General features: G+C 43.1%; 1 protein-coding gene across 1 annotated transcript in view; it reads left to right on the top strand.

Moving 5' to 3' along the window:
- FBXL7 (F-box and leucine-rich repeat protein 7) overlaps positions 1-19,171 on the top strand; it is a 585,554-nt gene that overhangs the window by 547,291 nt on the left and 19,092 nt on the right. The window contains exon 3 of the mRNA XM_006876831.1: positions 11,967-12,578. Within this exon, the coding sequence (XP_006876893.1) occupies positions 11,967-12,578 (612 nt within the window). The remainder of the gene's footprint in view (positions 1-11,966; positions 12,579-19,171) is intronic.

Raw genomic sequence — 19,171 nt, 5'->3', positions numbered from 1 at the left:
TAAGTCTTAGATTCTGGGACAACATCAAGGTGTTAATCCTTTCTTTATGGTGAGTGTGCTGTGTCATTATAAAATATACATGAGCAATGGTGTGGTCGTCTTTGAGAATAGGTATCGGGGTGAAAATAAGACCTAAGTGTTAGGGCCTGGAACATTATAGGTGATATATGCTGAGTAAGATTATGTGTGTGGGTGTGTTTCTGTCTTTTTCTCTTTTAAACATTTTTTATTTTGAATTGGGTGAAGGTTTACAGAGCAGTTTCCCATTCAACAATTTATACCCAGTATATTTGGAAACCTTGTAAAGGGCTGCTATGAGTCGGAACCTACTCAACAGCATTTTACAACAAAGAGCCCTGATTGTGTAATGGATTTAAAACTGGGCTGCTAACCACAAGGTGAGCAGTTCAAATCTAACAGTTGTTCCTCAGGGAAAAAATGAGGCTTTCTGTCCCCACAGAGATTTATAGCCTTGGAAATCCTATAATGGGTCGCCGTGACTTGGAACCAGTTCCATGGCATAACCACCAACCATGTTATATCTTATTGACTGCTATCCCCACAATGCAACATCATTTATACCGATGAGTTTCCTATTTCCATTCCTTCTTCTATCCGAACCCTTCTGAACTTTGTCCTTGGACAAATGCTGTCCTGTGGATCTCAAATCATTGATTATTCTAAGTTGTGTGTGCCTCTCTAGTCTTATTGTTCCTCTTACCAACATCTCTATTGTTTTACTGAAAATTAAGCCATGTGGATGAGTTAACTTCTAGACCTGAAGGGTGACTAAGGGCTATAGTCTATCCAACCAGTAAACCTACTCTTATTTATAATTTTGAGCTTTGTTCTACATTCCTTCCCCATTCCATTCAGGATCATCTTGTTCAACATGTTTTGAGGAGACTAACACTAAGGAGCCATAGGGGCACAAAAATGAAGTGCTTAGCTGCTAACCACAGGTGGGCAGTCTGAACTCAACCAGTGACCTTGTGGAGCAAACACCTGGTACTCTGCTTCTGTAGATGATACGGAGTATTCTTTTCAATGTCAACTTAAATGTTTGTTCAAAAACAAAACATTATAACACAAGAACCAGTACCACTTGTCATTGTACCCAGTGATTTTTAAGATAAAAATAAATGGAAATAACTATTTAAAAAAACAAAACAAAAAACAATTACAGTGTTGTTAAATGCTAGCAAATTATTTGGAATTCTAGGTCCACTTTTTGTCGTTGTTGTTAATTAAAAAGCTAGATGAACACATATTTCAAAAGAGTCTAAAAGCCTGCTCCACCATCAGGAGGCAATCTCCTCGCCTGAGTGCGAAGAGTAACGTCTAGGATTGTGTCTCTGGGTAGCAGTGATGCTTTCTCTCACAGGGATGCTAACATCCTACTTCCTGCTCAAAGATAAATAGGATGAGGTCATCTCTTTTCCCGTTTTACACATAAGAGAGAGCTGAGTGCTGAGAAGCTATCTTTTCTACACAGAATAAAACCAGAACAATACTGGTCAACTATGATTTCCATAGTTTCTTTATAACAAGTCACAAGGTCAGCGGTTCAAACTCAACAGCAGCTCCTTGGAAACCTACACAGGGTAACTATGAGTTGAAACCATCTTGACGACTAATAGTACCCTGGTCATCAATTTCCTAAAATATTCTTTTTTAGATCCTTATATTACAGATGCAATCAAAGTAGACCGCTAGACCCTAGATTCCAAAGATGTCATTCTGTACATGTTGTTGGTTTTATTTTTGGCTTTTAGAACCTTGCGGGTAAAAGGCTTCCTTATCAATGTGCCGATTTCCTTCTAGAAGAGCAAAATGGCAAACCAGAATCCATGACCTGTTCAAACAAAATAGGGAAACTGGTATCCAAATAAAGAAAGACATGAACGTTGACTAGACCACTCCCTCTCCACATAAAACAATCTTGTTCTCGAGTCAATTCCAACACATGGTGACTGTATATATAACAGGGTAGAAGTGCTCCACAGGGTTTTCTTGGCTGTAATCATTATGGAAACAGATCTCTGGAGTTTGCTTCTACTCTCTCACTGGATAGATTATAGCATTCAACCTATAAGTTAGTAGACCATCGCAAACCATTTGTACCACTCCAAGGACCCTTTGGCTAGACCACATCCTCTTGTATTAAGGAAACCTCACTTTCCTCCTCAAGATTCTGTCCTTAGTTTCTGTTGAGTCAGTTGCAACTCATGGCGAACCTATGTGCAACAGAGGGCAACACAGCTCAGTCTGGCACCATGCTCACAGTCATTGCTGTGTTTTAACTCCTTCTTGCAGACACTATGTCAATCTATCTCACTGGGGGTTTTCCTGTTTTTTTGCTGACCCTCTACTTTATCAGCCATGCTGCCCTTCTCCAGGTCCTGGTGCTAACCTGTCCAATGTGCATGAAATGAAGTCTCGCCTTTCTCACTTCTAAAGAGTCTTCTGGCGGTACTTCTCCCAGTACAGATGTGTTGGTTCTTCTAACAGACTGGAATATATTCAATCTTCTTGTCAACACCATAATTAAAACGTCGATTTTTCCTCTGTCTTCCTTATTTGTTACCCAACTTTCACATGCATATGAGGCTACTGAAAATATTAAAACTGGGGTCAGGTGCACCTTGGTCCTCAAGGTGACATCTTTCTTCTTGAACACTTGAAAGAGATCTTGTGCAGATTTGCCCAATGCAATAGGTCCTTTGTTTTCTTAACTTTTGCTTCCATGGATGTTGAGTGTAAATGCAAGTAAAATGAAATTCTTGACAACTTTAATGCTCTACCCATATACCACATTGCTGTTTATGGGTTCAGTTGTGAGGATTTTTGTCTTCATTACCTTGAGGTAAATTCATACTGAAGGCTGAAGATGAAGTCTTTGACCTTCACCAGTAAGTGCTTTTCTTTCCACATACAAGGTGTGTTAATGTGTCATCTGCACACCACAGGCGGTTAAGGATTCTTCCAGTTCTTACATTGTGTTCTTCATGTTCTACTTTGTATATACAAATACATGAACTATGAATCTTGGAAAATTAGAACTTGAGAAAAATTAAATCGATCGCTTAAAGATTGATATCCTCAGTATTAGTGAGCTGAATGGTCTGATTTGGCTATTTTGGATCAGTCATTCATATGGTGCACTGTGCCAGGAAAGAGAAGTTGAAGAGGAATGGTGACCATTGATTGTCATTAAGATTGCACTGGTAGCGTAGTGGTTATGAATCGTGCTGCAAACCGCAAGGTCAGCTGTTCAAAACTACCATCTGCTCGTGGGAGAAAGATGAGGCTTTCTGCTCCCGTAAGATTTACAGCCTTGGAAACCCTGTACAGGGTCGCTATGGGTCAGAACCGACTCAACAGCACATAACAACAACAATAAGATTGCACAGATCCACATGGCATTGGGACAAGTGACTGATTGGGCAGTTATTCTTGGACACGAGTCAGAGCCATGCTGTGATTCTGGGCATGCTCCTTCTGGATGAGATTCCCAACAAGAACCTCTGAGTCTTGACTCTCTCCAAGTAAATATAAAATTTATCTTCTTTCTATGAATCTCCACTGGATTGCAACAAATGTCATGGACAAGTTCGAGGCTGTGTGTTTAATCTGTACCACATTAACAGGGAATATTTTGAAATAAAACAAGAATGAAAAAGATTCTTTCAATTCTCTCTTTTTCACAAGCCATGTTCTTTTTTTTTTTTTTTTTTTTTAACTTGAGTTTAAGCTAAGAAAAGGAACCTTGCTTTTTATGGCCAGAGTCCTTTAGTAGAAAGGCAGCTTATAATGGAAAACATCTCTCACAAAAGTTTTGGTAATCAGAGGGAGAAAATACAAAGTTATTTGGTAAATGTAGACTTTGAAAGGCCAGAGACTTAGTTATCCATTGTTGGTCGATGCTGTCTAGTAGGTTCCATCTGACGGCTACCCTATGTACAATAGAATGAAATCTTGTCAGCCCATTGCAGCTGCCATTGTGGTGATGTATTTTGTTGACCGTCGTCCTCTTTTTCACTGACCTCCACTTTATGAAGCATGATGTCCCTCTCCAGGGACCAGTCCATCCTGATGACATGTCCAAAGTACATCAGACAATCAGACAGAGTTTCACCACCCTCACTTCTCAGAAGCATTCTGATTTTACTTCCAATAAAACACAGGTAAATATTTTTCAGGTATTTTCTGTGATTTGCCAAATTCCACCTGATATTCCCCATTCCACCTCCTCTTCTGAACCAGGCGTAAAATTCTAGCAGTTCCCTGTTAATATACTTCTGTAACCATTCAACCGTTTTTGATGTAATGATAACCATGAAGTATCTTCAGTAAAATCCTTCCTTGCATGTGATATTAATGATACTGTTCGATGACGTCCGCATTGTATTAGGTCACCTTTCTTTGGAATGGGAACAAATATGTATCTCTTCTAGTTGGTTGGTCAGGTAGTTGTCTTCCAGATTTCTTGGTATATATAGGCTAGTGAGTGTTTTCAGGGCTGCATCAGTTTGTTGAAATATTTCCATTTCTAGTCCATCAATTCCTGGAGCCTTGTGTTTTGCCAATGCCTTCAGTGTAGCATGGACTTCTTCTTTCAACCATCTGTTCTCGGTCATGTGCTACCTCCTGACATGGTTGAGCAACAACAGTTATTTGTGGTACAGTGACTCTTCTTCCATCTTCTTTGGATGCTTCCTGCATCAGTCAGTATTTTTCCCATAGAATCCTTCAATATTGCAAGTCAAGGTTTGAATGCCTGTTTTCAGTTCTTTCAGCTTGAGAAATGCTGAAAGGTATTCTCGCCTTTTGGTTTTCTCACTCAGGTCTTTGTACATTTCGTTATACTATTACAATAATATGTCCTGCATGAAGTTGAACTATCCTCCATGGGACCACCACTGCCCCTTCTTCAGAGGAGCATTCCATCCTAATCTACACATCCAATCACCCAAAGAACTTCTCAGACTTTAAGGATGCTTTGTGCATGCAGCAATGAATCTGATTCCTTATTATTATTGTTGGTGCTAAGTGCTGTTGAGTCTATTCCGCCCCATATTGGGTTCCCAAGGAGCAGCTGGTGAGCTTGACCCACCGACCTTGCAGTTCAAATGACTTTGCAGTCTGATGCTTTAGCCCACAGCACCACACCAGGATTATTATTATTCTGTATCAAATATATAGGTAACAAAGTGTTTGCCATTTCAACAATCTTTCATATTGATTTCAATTCTTGATAGAAACTTTTGCAAATGTGTATTTCGGGGGCTAACATTTTGTGCATCATATTTTCTCTGCTCAAAAAAATCAGTGTGGAGTTCTTCCATATACCAATCATGGATCACATCCTTTTGCCTAAGAGGAATGGGAATGAAAGATGTGGGATGATGACTAATTTTTATATAAATGAATGCAAAAAATGTACAGTGTTTGGAATTAGGAATATTAAAGTCTCAGATGTGCTTCATCCAATACAGATCATCTTATTTCTAAGATAAAGAGTCTGAGTTTGCCCCCAAGACAGACATCAGATATGTAGAAATTCTCTTGTAATGAGTATTGTGGTCTGAAAATATGTTCATACCTACCAATACAAGCATAGCTTGGGGATATGGCAGGCTCAATTCCAGACCACCACAGTACAACACACAAACACACACATCGACACACAGAGACATACACATATCACATTAACAGACACATAGACTCACAAACACAGACACACATGTTGACACCGACACTGACTCAAACATACATACTAACACACAGAGACACACACACTGACTGACACACTCAATAGAAGATACACACACTGGCTCACACACTTCAGTGAGCCATGAGAAACCATCTTAAATTACTATTGAGGCTCCTACTGCTAAACTGCCATGGGAAGTATTTGAGCACAGGGGAAACAGAGAGAGTAATTGTTATGTTCCCAAACCCTCCTCAGAAAAGAGTTCCTCACAGATGTGCAAGATAGGCTTCCTGAGGGTGATGAGCAGGTATGCATGTTGGCCAGGAAGGCGGAGGAAAGAATGATGGCAGTTCTAAAGGCATAGCATCTGGATGCATCCACCTTCTCCCCATCAGTGATAGGAGTGTGGAGGAGGGAAGAAAAGCTGCAGATCAGATGCAGACTGACTAGCTTAGGTTAGACTATTAGGTTATTGGTGGTGGTGGTTTGCTGTGGAGTTGGTTCCAATTCATAGCGACCCAATATAGGGTTTCTGAGGCTGTAAATCTTTATGGGACCAGAAAGCCTCATCTTTCTCCCATGGAACGGCTGGTAGTTTCTTAACTGCTGACCTTGAGGTTAACAGCTTGACTCGTAACCACTACACTACCAGAGCTTCTAGATTAGGTTAGGTTAGGTTAAGTCAGATTTGACTTAACCTATGCACAGTAAGAAAGTATGTATTCTTTCACCATACTTATTCAACATGCATGCTGAGCAAATAATAGGAGAAGCTGGATTGTATGCAGAAAAACATGGCATCAGGATTGGAGGAAGATTCATTAACAACCTGTGATATGCAGATGATACAACCTTGCTTGCTGAAAGTGAAGAGGAATTAAAATATTTACTGATGAAAATCAAAGAGCACAACCTTCAGGCCTTCTTTATGGATTACATCTCAATGTAAAGAAAACAAAAATCCTCACTACTGGACCAATAAACAACATTCTTGTCAACAGAGAAAAGATTGAAGTTGTCAAGGACTTCATTCTTCTTGGATAAGCTATCAACTCTCATAGAAGCAGCAGTCAAGAAATCAAATGACGTATTACATTAGGCAAATCTGCTGCACAAGACCTTTTTAAAATGTTGAAGAACAAAGATTGAGGACTAAGGTGCGCCTGACCCAAGCCATGGTATTTTCAATAACCTCATATGCACGTGAAAGCTGGACAGTGAATAAGAAAGACCGTAGAGAAATTGATGCTTTTGAGTTATGGTGTTCAAAGTGCCATGGGCTTCCAAAAGAACCAATAGATCCATTTTGGAAGAATTGCAGCCAGACTGCTCCTTGGAGGCCAAGATGGCCAAACTTTGTCTCTCATACTTTGGACATATTGTCAGGAGGGACCAGTTGCTGGAAAAGGATACCATGTTTGGTAAGATGAAGGGTCAGAGAAAAAGAGGAAGACCCCAACGAGATGGATTGGCCAAGTGGCAGCAATAATGGACTCAAGCGTGGCAACAGTAGTGAGGTTGGCCCAGGATCAGGCAGTGTTTCGTTCTGCTGTGCATAAAGTCGCTGTGAGTTGGTACTGACTCAATGGCACCTAACAACAACAACAACAACGTACACAGTAGAATGAAACACTGCCTGGTCCTGCGCCATCCTCACACAGTTGTTGTATTTGAGGTCATTATTACTGCCACTTCATCAATCCATCTCGTGGTGGAGTCTTTTTCTTTTTTGCTGACCCTCCACTTTACCAAGCATGATGTCCTTCTCCAGGGCCTGGTGCTTTCTGATAACATATCCAAAGTACAATAAGCAGAGTCTCACTATCCTCACTGCTAACTGCACTTCTTCCAACACAGATTTGTTTGTTCTTCTGGCAGTTCCTGATACTTTCAATACTCTTTGTCAACACTATAATTCAAATCAAATCCCCACACACTAAGTATGTCTCCCTCCTCAGGAGCCCAGGTCTCCGCAAGGCATTGCAAAGTGTTGTTGCAGGATGAGTGGAACCTACTTGGGCAGGAAAGAGGTGTCAGAGCACTTGCAGGTGCTAAAATGTCAGAACTGAGATCTTGCAATTGCCCCAAAGTAAGTCCTTCCACCTGCCGGTAGAAGACCCCTAACTTTGGAGGTGGTTCTCTCAGCACATATAATGATGCGGACTGGTGGGTGGCAACCTGAATGGTAGTTTTGAAACCACAACTGGTTTACTTTTTCTATTTCCATAATGATTTAGTTGAACTGATTGCCAAAGAGATAAATGCATATTTCTTGTTTTGTAAATGGTTTAAAATGCTATATGTACACCACCTAGAATAGAAAAGGCACATCAAACCAAACCCAACCCATAGCTTTTGAATTAGTGGCAACTCCTAGCAACCCCCTTCAGACAGAATAGAACTGTCCCAGAGGGTATCCAAGGCTGTGTAATCTTAATGGGCGCAGACTTGCCATAGCTGTCTCCCGTGGAATGGCTGGTGGGTTTGGACTGCCAGTGTATTGGTTAGCAGCCGACTATTTAACCATTGTGCCAGCAGGACTCCGTAGAAAAGTGCATGTTGTTGTTGTTAGTGTCATCAAGTTGGTTCCAACTCATAGCAACCCTGTATAGGGTTTCCAGCAAGTGGCTGGTAGGTTTGAACCACCAACCTTGCGGTTAGTAGTCCAGTGCTGATCCTCCAGCACCACACTAGGAATGTGTATATCAAGCTATAAACAATGTTTGTAAACATAGATCTCCATTCAGGGCAAGACATGTAATGTGTACCTAAAGTAGTTAAGTGTCGCTGAGTTGGTTTTGATTCATAACCACCCTGTATAGGAAGAGTTTCCATGACTGGAAAGCCTCATCTTTCTCCCACAGAGGAGCAAGTAGATTTGAATCTCTGACCTTGTGGTTTGCAGTCCAGTGCTTATCCTACAGAGCCACCATGCTCCTACTATATACCATAAATTGTGCCAGGAGCTGCTAAATTAAAAAACAAAAACAAAAAACATAGTCCTTGACTCCAAGGAGTTTAAGCCTTGAAATTAGACACATCACTCATCTGTTGCCACAATAATGCTGTACAACAATTGAACCCAAACTCAGTAGTTTAAGAGATTAGGTCGTTGTTCATCAAGTAAAAATACCACTTGGAGGACTACGGTGTGTCTGACCCAAGTCATGATATTTTCAATCTCCTCATACGCGTACAAAAGCTGAACAATGAATAAAAAAGAGCACAGAGGAATTATTGTGTTGGTGAAGAATACTGAATATAACATGTTGTTGATAAGTGCCATCGAGTTGATTCTGACCCATAGCGACCCTGTATAGGGTTTCCAAGGAGCAGTTGATGAGCTTGAACCGCTGAGATTTACAGACCTGAAAACCCTATACAGACTCGCTATGAGTCAGAACCAACTAAATGGCACAATACAACAGCAATACTATTATACTATATACAGTAAAACTTAGGAAAACCAGAATCTGTATAAGGCAGAAATTTATCAGAGAAGGAGAATGCAAATATTTTTCATTAACAGAGAGCATTTAAGAAGTGCTAAGACTTTTCTACCTGTCAGAGGTAGAAAGCTTCTTGTTGTTAAGTACCGTGGAGTTGGTTCCGACTCAGTGATCCTGCTCAGGGTTTCTGAGGCTGTAAATCTTTTTTATTTTTTAATGGTTTATTGTGAATTATGTGATAGTTTACATAGGAGAACATTAGCTTTACATTTAGCCTATCATATATCGTTTCATTGCCATGATTACAATCCCCTCCATGCATCATCAACCAAGCGTATGCCCTGCAAGCCTGCCCCCTGGTTGTCAGCAAACAGCCCCTCTCCTTCTCTGGGTCTAGAGTCCCCAGCCACTCCATCTCTCCACATCATTGTCTCTACCTCCATCTCTGGCATTACTGTTTCTCTGGGTAGGGTCCCACACTCCACTCTTCTCCCTTGATGGTCCCAGGGACCTCCGCTCCTGGACTGCAAAGTCAACCACTCCCTTCCTTTTGCTACAAAACATCTACCTTTACATTTCCAACCCTCACAAGCAGTCCTGATAGCAATTATTCACTATTGTGCCACATGAGTGCCATCTCCATCTCCTTTCATCAGTCCCGTCCAGATAGGTTGGATACTACTCAGTGGAGATTCTACCTTCCTCCGTGCCCTCTGGATCTAGACTCCCTCTTGAAAGCTTGTAAGCCAATCACTTCTTACCTTTGTAGCCCCCCATTTTGGGTAGCCAATATTCAAGTTGCCCATCCCTGTCTATCCTATGTATCAAGGGGGTAGGAATGATCTTTGCTGTAAAGATTTGTTCCCTCTCTTTTGAACTACTGCATCCATAGGTGTAGGTCAAGTTCATCAAATTGCATCAGATTTCTCTTTTTTTCCTCTTCTTTCTTCTTCTAGTTCGAGGCTGTAAATCTTTATAGGAGCAAAAAGCCTCATCTTTCTTCCATGGAACAGCTGGTAGTTTTGAAATGCCGACCTTGATGTTAGCAGCCCGATTCGTAACCACTGCACTACCAGAGGTGCTTGTAAGACTCTGAGAAACGGTTGGGTTCCAGCTCTCACACAGAGAGAGCCATTTGAGACATGCACACTAACTGGGGTGGTACCCTGAAGAATCCTTAGTTCCCCATAAACTTAAAACCCATGTGTTTCCTCATGGAATCATCTTTGTTTCCAAAGAGCAATGATTCAGATTATTGAAACGCAAAGCAGGGAGGGCTGTTATTAATCAGAAGGAAAAGTAAGTATTTCCTCAGCTGTTCACGGACAGGAGACTTGGGATGATGCTGTTGCTGTTACGTGTCGTCGTTGAGGTGGTCCTGACTCACAGCAACCCTGTATGGGTTTGCCGTAGAGTGACAGGTGGGTTTGAACTGCTAACCTTGTGGTTCGCAGTCCTGTGCTTATTCTGCAACACCAATATTCAAGGCCAGGAGGTTCTGGAGTGCTGTTATCAAAACAAGAGGGTGCTGCGGTGACAAGGAAAGCGACAGCAGTTGATCTCTGATTGCACTCACTGTCATCTTTGCCTGCAAATGACACATGATCGTCTGCCTAACCAAAGTGTGATTAGAACACAAATCCATGTGTGTGTGTATATATATTAGGTTTCTTGCCAGAATAGAAATGGTGATGGTGGTGGTGGTGGTTATGTGCCATGGAGTCGATTCCAACTCATAGCGACCCTGTACAGGGTTTCCGAGGCTGTAAATCTTTACAGGAGCAGAAAGCCTCATCTTTCTCCCATGGAACAGCTGGGAGTTTCGAACTGCTGACCTTGCGGTTCACAGCCCGATTCATAACCACTACGCTACCAGAGCTCCTTAGAATAGAAATAGGAACTCTAAAGCTGATGGATGCCCTTTGGATGATGCACCTTTAATGCAGGTCAGAAGTAGCAAGCTATGGCCCCCAGGGCCACCTCCAACTGGCCCAGTTTTTAAACCAAGTTTCATTAAAACTGCCACAGCCATTCATGCACATATTGTACTTGGCTGTTTTTACACTTCAGTGACAGAGTTGCGTCATTGCAACAGAGAGGGACCATGTGACCTGCAAAACCTAGATGTTTCCTATCTAGTACCCTGGTATACGTAAGAGGTGTCCTGGTAGCACAGAGGTTAAGTATTTGACTGCTAACCACAAGGTTGGCGGTTCAAACCCACCAGCCACTTTGTTGAAGAAAGATGTATCAGTCTGTTCCGGTAAAGATTTATAATCTTGGAAACCCTCTAGGGACGTTCTGCTCTAGTCCTATAGAGTTGCTGTAAGTCAGAATCAACAGAAACAACAGAAACAGATTTGGGTTTTGATTTCTTGGAGATAATGGCGCCCCTTGGTGGCATAGATGTTTAAGTGCTAGGTTACTAAAGGAAAGGTTGGCTGCTCAAACCCTCCTAGAGGCGCTGCAGAAGAAAGGCCTGGCAGTCAGCTTGGGTACGGTCACAGCCATGAAAGCTCTGTGAAGGGCATGTCTACTCGACACGTGGGGTAATCACTTGATGACAATGGGTTTGGGCTTAGGGGAGAGGGTGGGTTGGTGTAGATAACTCAGGATTTCCAGCCTGGGTCAAATTTGCATTGAGCCTCTTTGCCCCTGGATATGTGCTCTGCGGGAGCCTTCTTGGATGGGTATCAGTGGAAAGAGCGTTCCCAACTATGGAATGTCTGATCTTCGAGACCTGCCAAATTCCTTGCGCAGGGATAAGGCCTACCTTAACCCTCTTCTCTGTTCTTTGTCAGACTCCGACCTGAGCATGCGCACACTGAGCACGCCTAGCCCAGCCCTGATATGTCCTCCGAACCTGCCTGGATTTCAGAATGGAAGGGGCTCATCCACCTCGTCGTCCTCCATCACCGGGGAAACGGTGGCCATGGTCCACTCACCGCCCCCGACCCGCCTCACCCATCCACTCATCCGCCTGGCCTCCCGGCCGCAGAAGGAGCAGGCCAGCATCGACCGGCTCCCGGATCAGTGCATGGTCCACGTCTTCTCCTTCCTGCCCACCAACCAGCTGTGCCGCTGCGCCCGCGTGTGCCGCCGCTGGTACAACTTGGCCTGGGACCCCCGACTCTGGAGGACTATCCGCCTCACGGGCGAGACCATCCACGTGGACCGCGCCCTCAAGGTGTTGACCCGCAGGCTCTGCCAGGACACCCCCAACGTGTGTCTCATGCTGGAAACGGTGACTCTCAGTGGCTGCAGGCGGCTCACAGACAGAGGGCTGTACATCATTGCCCAGTGCTGCCCCGAACTGAGGCGACTGGAAGTCTCGGGCTGTTACAATATCTCCAACGAGGCCGTCTTTGATGTGGTCTCACTCTGCCCTAACCTGGAACACCTGGACGTATCAGGTAAATGGAATTGGGACCCTTTCCCATGCGGTAGACACCGTGGCCCACACTTTCATGCATGGTCTTTAAGAGATGGACGGAGGCTGGGTCTTCCTTGACGTGGGAGGAGGCCAAGGTAGTTTTCAGTAAATCACCAACTCCCTAAAGTAACTATGACTAACTACCTTTCCTCTCCAGAAGCCCAAACTGGGCTGCTAACTTAAAGGTTGATGGTTGGAACCCACCCAGCTTCACTGGACAAAGACTTGGCAGCTAGCTTCAGTGAAGACTATGGCTTGAAACACCCAATAAGTCAGTTCTACTCTGTCCACATGGGGTCGCTAGGAGTTACAACTGACCCCACAGCACCCAACAGCATGATGAATTCCTCTCTGTTCCCTTCACAGATATGTTCATCCAAGGGCAGCTAAGCCCAAGATCAACACTTCAAACCCACCAGCCACTCCGAGAGAGAACACTGAGGCTGTCAGCCCTAGTAAAGATACAGTGTTGGAAACCCAAAGGAGCAGTTCTACTGTGTCCTAACGGGTCACTCTGAATTAAAATGAACTCCATGGCAGCGGGCTGATAGAGAAACCAAACCCACTGGCATTGAGTTGATACCAATTCCTAGCAGGGTTTCCGAGACTATATATCTGTACGGGAGCAGAAAACCATCTTTCTCTAGCATAACAGCGGGTGGATTTGAACAGCTGACCTTGCAGGAATCTAATCAGAGAGCTGGATCCAAGGCCTAACTCAGAGCTAGCAGACAATTTGTCCTATGCCCCTTGCTGCCTGCTCCATACAGCCTGAGAGCAAAGTCTAAACTCTTAACAACAGCCCCTGTGTTATGTGCTGGAGGCCTGACTGGGTCCACTGTGGATAACAATACATCTGACATAGGGTATGCCATTTTGGGGGCGTTGTTGTTGTTAGGTGCATTGACTTGGTTCTGAATCATAGCAACCCTGTGTAAGGTTTCCAAGAAGTGGCTGGTGGGTTTGAACAGCTGACCTAGCAGTCCATTGCTGACCTTTCAGTGCCACACCAGAATTCCTTTTTGAAGTGAAGAGGCTACATTTTTTTGTTTTGTGCCTTTGTGTAAATGCTCATCATTTTCCATTTGCAGTTTTGTTAGCACTGATTTAATCCATCATGGGAGATGTCTCCTTCTATATATTTCATTCCTCCTGCCCTCTCCAACCCAGGTGAATGTTATGCCTTAAGCACAGTTCTCAATTACATGTGCAAAGGCAGATCCGTGGAGTCGAACCACATCCTCTTAAAAGTTCAAGGGACTGTGAGCCTGGCAGCCGAGGCAGCAAACCACACTGATGCAGGATGACTTAGAGCCCATTCTCACAAGTTGGCGCCAGACAGGGATCTGTGTGGACTAACAACCTTTCTTTATCTCCTCCGCGGCACAAAGGGCAAACATTCGATAGGCTCAAGTGTGTAAGACATCAGGGAGTTAAAGAAATGAACAACGTGAGCGCAGCCTCGGGACTGTTGGGGAGGGAGGGTTCAAGAAGTAAGAACTCATCTGATGGGCGAATAAACAGAATTTGGAATTTACCAGCATCTGAAATAAATGACACCCTCTAAAAACTCTGAGGTAAAACCCAGGCTCTCGGCTTTGCTCTCACTTTCAACAGCCGGCATCTGAAAATATTTCAGGTGACAGTCCATTCTTTTTGGCGGACTTTTTTTTCCTAACTGGAAAGCAACTCCTTGCTCCCCTAACTTGGGCTGGCTGCCTGACAAAACCATAGTCACCGTATGTTCGGTTACTCGTGAGCCAGCCATTGGCATAAAGAAGCAGGAAATGAGGAGGTTTTCTTACATTTTGTCCTCCAAGGAATTCTGAATCGAGAAAGCAGTGTGATGTGGTGGAAGCTAGTTCCAAAACTTTGTCATTGGGGAAAATTCACAGCTTTCCTAGATGTGTTTCCTCTCAGGCAAAAACATAAAATGAAATAGAAGCAGGAGCAACAACAGTAGTGAGGGACTTTTGTTCATTTTCTTTTCTCAGGTATAGAGAATGATTGATTCTGGAATCCCCATTTTACCTAAGGGGTTTTCCATGTAACTGACTACAGACTACACTGAAGTTGTGCCCTTTGGGGTCTTTTTGAAATTCAGAAATACAAATGCCCTGGTGACTTTTTGGGCATGGAAATTCTTGAGCTTCAAGATAGGGTGAGGGCATCCTGCTTGGCCCCTGAGCTGTTATTTAATCCTTCATGACCTTCTTCTATGTCCACATGACTAATGTTTTTGGTATGTGCCATCAAGTCAGTTACAACTCATAGCTACCCTGTACAGGGTTTCCAAGGAGCGGCTGGTGAGTTTGAACCACCAACCTTGTGGTTCAAACCAACCTTTATCCTACAGCACCACAGCAGTATGTCCAGGTTCAAACATATGATTTCTGCTTTCTCACACACTCAGGGGCCTCTATGATCTGATACACATGGAGACACAAGATAGCTCCCCAAGTTCAAAGCACAGTATCCCACACATTGCAGAGATTATCATCTACATCGACTGGACAAACCCAACCAGACATTAGAGGAAAACAGATCTACTGTGATGTGCAGGGACCTCGCCAGTTCCCTGTACCCTTTTCTCTTCCCCAGCAATTGTCCTAACAGACTTACCATTGTTCAAGCCCTACTGTAAGTATCACCCACTTAAGCTTTTCTAGTCTTACCCCAGAGAGCTATGTCCCCCAAAGATTTGGGCTTTTGCACTTTATGATATTATATCTATTATATCTATAAACAGAGCCTTAAATCCTAAATGGAGAGGAGGCGCTGACACATACGTTGTTGTTGTTAGGTGCCCTCAAGTCGGTCCCGACTCATAGCAACCCTGTATAGAGTTTCTGAGGAGCAACTGGTAGGTTTGAACTGCCAACCTTGTGGTTCTAAGTCCAGTGCTGATCCTACAGTGGCAGTATATGCTAAGTTAATACATGCTAAGTCTTCTCGTGTATGCTCAGCTGAGCAATATATAGTAAGCACACAATAGATCTTTGCTGATGTTGCTGTTACGTGCTATTGAGTCAGTTCTGACTCATGGAGATCCTGTATAGGGTTTCCAAAGGAGCAGCTGGTGGCTTTGAACCACTGACCTTGTGATTAGCATCCAGTGCTTATCCTACAGCACCATCATAACTGTTGTCATTGTTGAATTGTTATTACCAAGCTTGGAAGTCAGTAGTTGCTCTTTGTTTAGGTAACCATTTCACATTCCGAAGAAAGGAGGGCTGTCACCTCAATAGCGAAATGAAGTGAGGGACAATGGCGGATCAGTAGAAGGCTTCTGGCCTTCCTCCCATAAGTACTGGGTTTGATTCCTGGCCAGTGTGCCTCAAACACAGACCCCACCTATTTGTCAAGGAAGACTTGTGTGTTGCTTTAATGCTGAATAGGTTTCAGCAGTAGAGAACTCTCTGGCTTACAATGGTCCCGTCCAGTTGTGCCTGGGGTTGCCATGAGTCTTAGCTGCCTCACAACCAGAAGGAGAGAAGATGCTAATGAAGAGTGCAGTTATGGAATCTGAGCCAAATCTGCTATCAATAGAAGAAACCCAATATGTTTGATTAACCCCCTTATCCACTCCCTATTGAGAAATACTCATACTTGTGATCCTAATTAAGGCAAGTCACTTCTGATGAGACCCCAATAGACCATTCTTGTCTTCGTCCCCATTAAATTCTTTCAGAATACCTTATGTGCCACGAATGGACGTTCCTTCTGCCCCATGCTTTCATATCTCTTAGATTTACATGTGCTATTGTCATTCATCTGAGCTACCCTTCAGTTACTATCTGGGTCTCCAAATTGCTCCTCTCTTTGATGAATCCCCTCAGATATCAGCACTTCTGAGTACATTGCTGATACCCCAGAGTCTGAATGTGTGGTTCATGATGGCACATCTGTTGGAAATCATCCATATAATAATGAATGCATCAGCTTTCTGTTACATGTTAGTCATATCTTACCTCCCCTCATATAACTGATGCCTTGGATCAGCAGTCAAGAAGATGCTCTCTCAGTGTACCTTTACATGTCCCATCATCTCTCAGCACCTGGGATGGTTCATCTTTATAAAATGAAGCCACCACTGAAAGATGTCTAAGAGTCTTTGCATGTCTATAATGTATGAATACATGAACATGCCATATATATTACCTCCTGAGCCATGAAAAAATATGTTTTCTTTCCTACCCAAACTTAACAAATCTTTAAGAATCAGAGATGAGTGTGATATTAAAAAATGATTGAGCTAAAATAATAGAAGCATACCACAATAGTCTTACCAAAACTGAGCTAAGCTAGTATTTCATTATCTTTGGGATTCTATTTCAGGATCAAGGTATGTATATCCTTGTTGTTTTTGTTAAATGCTTTCGAGTCCATTCTAATTCATTGTGACCCTTTGTAGGTTTTCGGAGGCTGTACACCTTTGCTCATTTTCTCCCATGGAGGGCTGGTGGGCTTGAACCACTGACCTTGTGGTTCTCAGTTTCATACAGAACCACCATGCTTCCAGTCCAAATTTCCTTAGTCCAAATAAAGTCTTCTTCCTGAAGTACAGCAGATCAATATTTTGCTTTATTTTAAAAAATTTATAAAGGGATCTTGATGTTGTAGCTAGATATTTAGAAAGAGAAGTTGTCATGGGATCTTAGAAAACAAAGTGACTCCATGAGTATCACAGATGGCGGTCACTAGAGTATTATTGTTGTTGTTGTTGTCAGGTGTCATTGAGTTGATTCTGACTCATAGTGACCCTGTGCACAACAGAACGAAACACTGTCCGGTCCTGTGCCAACCTCACAATTGTTACATTTAAATCCATTGTTGCTGCTGCCACTGTGTCAGTCCATCTCATGGGGGATCTTTTTTTCCTCTGACCTTCAGTTTTATCAAGCATGATGTCCTTCTCCAGGGAAGGACATGTCCTCCCTCCTTATAACAGGACTGAAGTCTCATCATCTTGGCTTCTAAGAATCATTTTGGCTGTACTTATTTCAGCAAAGATCCGTTTGTTTTTCTGGCAGTATATTGCTACTTTTAATATTCTTACCCAACACCATAATTCAAGTGCATCCATTATTCTACAATCTTTCTTATTCACTGCCCAACTTTCACATGCATTTGAGATTATTGAAAACACCATGACTTGGTTCAGTCGTACCTTAGTCCTCAAACTGACATCTTTGCTCTTCAACACTTTAAAGAGGTCTTGTGCAGTAGATTTGCCTAATGCAATATGTCATTTGATTTCCTGACTGCTGCTTTCATGGTTGATTTGAGCAAAATAAAGCAAGACACTGACTACTTCCTGGAGAGCCCTGGTGGTGTGTGGGTTAAGTACTCAGATACTAACTGAAAGGTTGCTGGTTGGAACCCACAGTCAGTCCACAGCAGAAGGGTACGTCCTTGCACTCCCTACGGGGCAATTCTTGTTTGTACTACATGGTCGCTATGAGTCAGAATTCGCTCGATGGGCTTGGGATTTTAATCACCTTCCACAAAAGCAATATGGCAGCGTTCCTTGGAGCAGTGTGGTCAGCTTCTAAGTGGCAGCTTTTTTCTCTGCAGTGAATTGTAGGTTTTACTCCTTAATTTCTTACTGAAATCCTGAGTTGGTAGCACCTGGGCTTTTTAACCTCACTATTCCCAGGACCTGAATTTTATCAGAGTTTCCTGGGCAAACTGCCAAGAAGTATGAGGCAAGGCCCCTTTGGCTCTATGGTACATTCGCACATAAGCTGTGGATACTGCATTGAACAGCCAGGTGTCGGGGGCCTGGAGCGAGGCACCTGCTTTAGAACTCTCGGAAGTGTCCAAGAAGAGCGGGAGAGAAAATGAAAAGATGCATGCAAGCTGTGTAGTAGAGTAAACCACACACAAATATCCAATTATTCATATAATGCATATTGATACAGGCATGTGGAACATTCATTTATATTTATAGCTTATAAATTCCCTTAGCTGTTGTTAGCTGCTCTCAAGTCTGCTAGTGACTGATGCTGACCCCATGTACATTGGAACAAAACAATCCCTGGTCCTGCAGCATCCCCAGGATTGGCTAAAGAACGAGCCATTGTGATCCTTAGGGGGTTTTGTTTTAAGTTTTTATTGTGAATTGTGTGACAGTTTACATGGGGGAACATCAGTTTTACACTCATCATTTCATTGCAATGATTACAATCCTCTCCAAGTATCATCATTCAAGAGTATTTGCTTCTATTCCCTCTTTCTTTCTTTGTTTTCCTTTCCCTTCCTTTCTTCCTTCCTTCCTTCCTTCCTTCCTTCCTTCCTTCCTTCCTTCCTTCCTTCCTGCCTGCCTGCCTGCCTGCCTGCCTGCCTGCTTGCCTGCCTTCCTTCCTTTCTTTCTTCACAAAAGCACCCAGAAATATAATCATTTAAACAAACAAAGGTCACATTCTGCAAGCCTACCTCCTGGCCACTCAGTCCCACTCTTTCCTTGAGTCTAGAATCATCAGCTGCTCTATCTATCCATGTCTGTATCTCTGCCTCCATCTCTAGTGTTGCTGCTTCTCTGGATAGGTCCTGCATTCTTCTTGTGCTCTT

The sequence above is a fragment of the Chrysochloris asiatica genome, unplaced genomic scaffold (assembly GCF_000296735.1).
Source record: "Chrysochloris asiatica unplaced genomic scaffold, ChrAsi1.0 scaffold00418, whole genome shotgun sequence".
In the NCBI taxonomy this organism is placed as follows: Eukaryota; Metazoa; Chordata; class Mammalia; order Afrosoricida; family Chrysochloridae; genus Chrysochloris; species Chrysochloris asiatica.
This window is presented reverse-complemented; position numbering and strand designations above follow the sequence as displayed.